The 3,057-nt window shown below is 33.0% G+C and overlaps 1 protein-coding gene across 1 annotated transcript; it reads left to right on the top strand.

The window, feature by feature from the left end:
- Window positions 1–1,992: 1,992 nt before the first annotated feature.
- Window positions 1,993–2,727, top strand: LOC117988537 (mRNA export factor GLE1-like). The gene has a single exon (XM_034975688.1). The coding sequence runs from the start codon at window positions 1,993–1,995 to the stop codon at window positions 2,725–2,727; it is 735 nt and encodes a 244-aa protein (XP_034831579.1).
- The last annotated feature ends 330 nt before the right edge of the window (window positions 2,728–3,057 follow it).

Raw genomic sequence — 3,057 nt, 5'->3', positions numbered from 1 at the left:
CTACTGGTGAAAGAATTTTTAAAATCGGTTCAGTAGTTCTAAAGATTACCCCTACAAACAAACTTAACGACATCGGGCCGTGCAGCAGAAATCGTAATATTTTAATTTCGCCATAACTTCAAAACCAAACGTCCAATTTTAATCATTCAAAGACCAAATATTATCTCCATAAACTGTTCTTAGTGATGAAATCATTTATTTTGATAAGGATTAATAGCATGAGTAAAATAAACGCGTTTAAATGTAGTCCAAAAAAAATTCAAGATTTTTAAATAAAAAAATGGTTGCTGTGCCTCACTCGACATAGATGGGTATAGTGTGTCGCGGACTTTTTTGTAGATATTTATAAGATCTACAATTAATTAGAACATTTTATGGTTCTATCTTTTATAGTTTAGGCAGCGTACGCAAAATAAGTAACTTTTCTGGTTGATTTTTTACACCTTGTGTCCGAAAAACCCAAATATCTTACGGAACCCTATTTTTTTCCAAAATAAAATATAGCCTATGTTACTCGTGGATAATGTAGCTTTCGAATGGTGAAAGAATTTTTAAAATCGGTCCAGTAGTTTTTGAGCCTATTCAGTACAATCAAACAAACAAACAAACAAACAAACAAACAAAGTTTTCCTCTTTATAATATTAGTGTAGATTTATGATCACGACTTATTAATTGGCGTCATTTCTAGTAAAGCGAATTGTTGCAAAAATGAGTACAGTCGAGTAGAAATTAAAATGGTAATTACTTATATTGATTACTAGATGAGCCCCGCCACTATGTATACCTATACATAGATTTAGGTTTTAAAAAAATCTTGTGGGAACTGGAAACCCTTTGATTTTCCGGGTTAAAAAGTAGCCCATGTTCGTCCCTGAGATGCAAGCTATCTCTGCAGTCTGCACCAAATTTCGACGAAACCGGTTAAACTGATGGGCCCTGAAAAGCTAGAAGACAGACAGATAGACACTTTCGCATTTATAATATTAGCATGGATGATTAAATCTTGCTAAATATTATGTAAAATTCAAATTAGTCTTTACCGCGTAAGGGCCTGAGATCGATTCGTGGGTAAAGGGTCGCAAAATCAAACTTTTGTCGGTTCTTGTTAATAGTGGCATAGAGTTTTCTGATTTTTCGTCGACACACACTGTCGTCTTCTTTAGCATATATTTATTCTTCTTTTTTCCAAAAATTTGATCGGATCTGCATTTTTGAACACCTCAATTTTTGACAGACTGTTTTGTAAGTATAATTTTCAGCAACTTTTGTTGATCAATGTTCCGAGTCGGCTACGATAGCAGTTAGGAAAAGGAACTTCGCATCATGAAGAAAATTCCTTTTATTTAATAAATTAACCAAAATTGTAAGGTCATAATGATATTTCCTAGAGATATGAGCTAGAGGGCGCTGCAGTGCGCAGAACATACTGGGTCCGTATTAAAAGTGAATTATAAATTCTAAATCCGCGAAATTACTGTATTTTTTGTGAAATAAGTGTAAAACTCCTTACAACTCGCGAGTGGAAGTGTTATCCAAGATAAACAAAGCAAGATAACTGTGAAAAGGCCAAATAAATACATCGTCCGTTAACAATCAATTGTTCAAAAATAGATTGTAAACAAAAGTGCTAAAGGACTACAATACACTGAAATATGTACTAAGGTAATCAATAAACATTATCTTACACATAATTAGTACATTAAAATTAGTAAAATTAACATTATAAAGTTAAAAACAAAGTGTTATAATTAGAAACGAAAAAGTGAACTATTGAGGGTTGGTATAAAAATAAAATACACTGACAAGTACATTTCAGACTCGAAGATATCACTTACATATTTCGTTGATTCAAGTAAGAGAACTGGTGGCGTAATGCAAACTACGTCTGACTTATCATAGCATTCACCGAGTTCGATCCTCAGTCCCGGAGTAGCACTATTCGCTTTTTTGGTTTTTTTTTAATTTATTTATAGCACTTATACTGAACTAAGATGGAAGAAATACTAAAGATACTTAAAAATATACAAGAGGACATTAACGAAACAAAAGAAAGTGTCAGAAAGAGCGAAACCAACTTAATCAACAAAATTAATGAGAAATTTCACGAAGTTCAAAATAAATTGCAAAATTTACAGGTTACTGTTAGTTCGCAGGAACAAAGACTTGACTACCTTGAGAAACAAACCAGGGAACGAAATGTTGTCATTTTCGGTGTAGAGGAAAAAGAGCAAAACTATGAAGACTTACACAATAAGATTCTCTTATTATTCCACCATATAATGAAGATAGATTGTACAAGTCTCGAAATACAATCATCAAGAAGACTGGGTAAAAAAGGAGAAAAAGCTAGACCGATAATCGTAACACTCTCTACACTAAAAAGAAAAATTGAAATCTTACGAAAGAAAAAAACACTAGAAAAGGTGAACTATTACATAAAGGAAGACTACCCCCCGAAAATTTTAGAAATAAGAAAAGAACTACAAGAAAAGGCGAAAGAACAGAGAGAAAAAGGGAAAAAAGTACTAATTAAATACGATAAAATGATTATCCTATCACAAATAGAGCCAAAAGAAAACACAAACAGAGGAAACAAACGTAATTTTCCTGAAACATCACCTGAAAATAATAGCGGATCTATAAGGAAAACCAAAGAGACGACCCAAGTACAAAAAAAAGAACATCCTGACATCATACTGGGCCACCAAACATACACCAAATTATAATAGAAACGAAAAATACATTACCCCAGAGTCTACAGCAGCATCGTATAATAGTGGCGCAGCAGAATAAGAATCACCGTCTAAAGATCCTCCCCCTCCTCCAATACGGTTGGTCACCGTGGAGGAGTAAGACCAAAACCCCCCCGTTTCGAATATAAATTATAATGCGTGCACCACCCAAAATAATCAATGCACATACAATGAGAATTTTTATATTTAATAATAAGAATATATAGGATAAAAACAGGTGTTATACCTATGATAATATATACGTATGCATAGAGAAGAAATTCTGGGATACTAACGTGAGGAATCTAAAAAGTAAAATATGAA

Source organism: Maniola hyperantus, chromosome 14 (genome assembly GCF_902806685.2).
Source record: "Maniola hyperantus chromosome 14, iAphHyp1.2, whole genome shotgun sequence".
NCBI classification, from domain to species: Eukaryota; Metazoa; Arthropoda; class Insecta; order Lepidoptera; family Nymphalidae; genus Maniola; species Maniola hyperantus.
This window is presented reverse-complemented; position numbering and strand designations above follow the sequence as displayed.

Excerpts from the sequence above, each read along its gene's own strand:
- LOC117988537 (XM_034975688.1), top strand. The coding sequence starts at position 1,993 with ATGGAAGAAATACTAAAGATACTTAAAAATATACAAGAGGACATTAAC.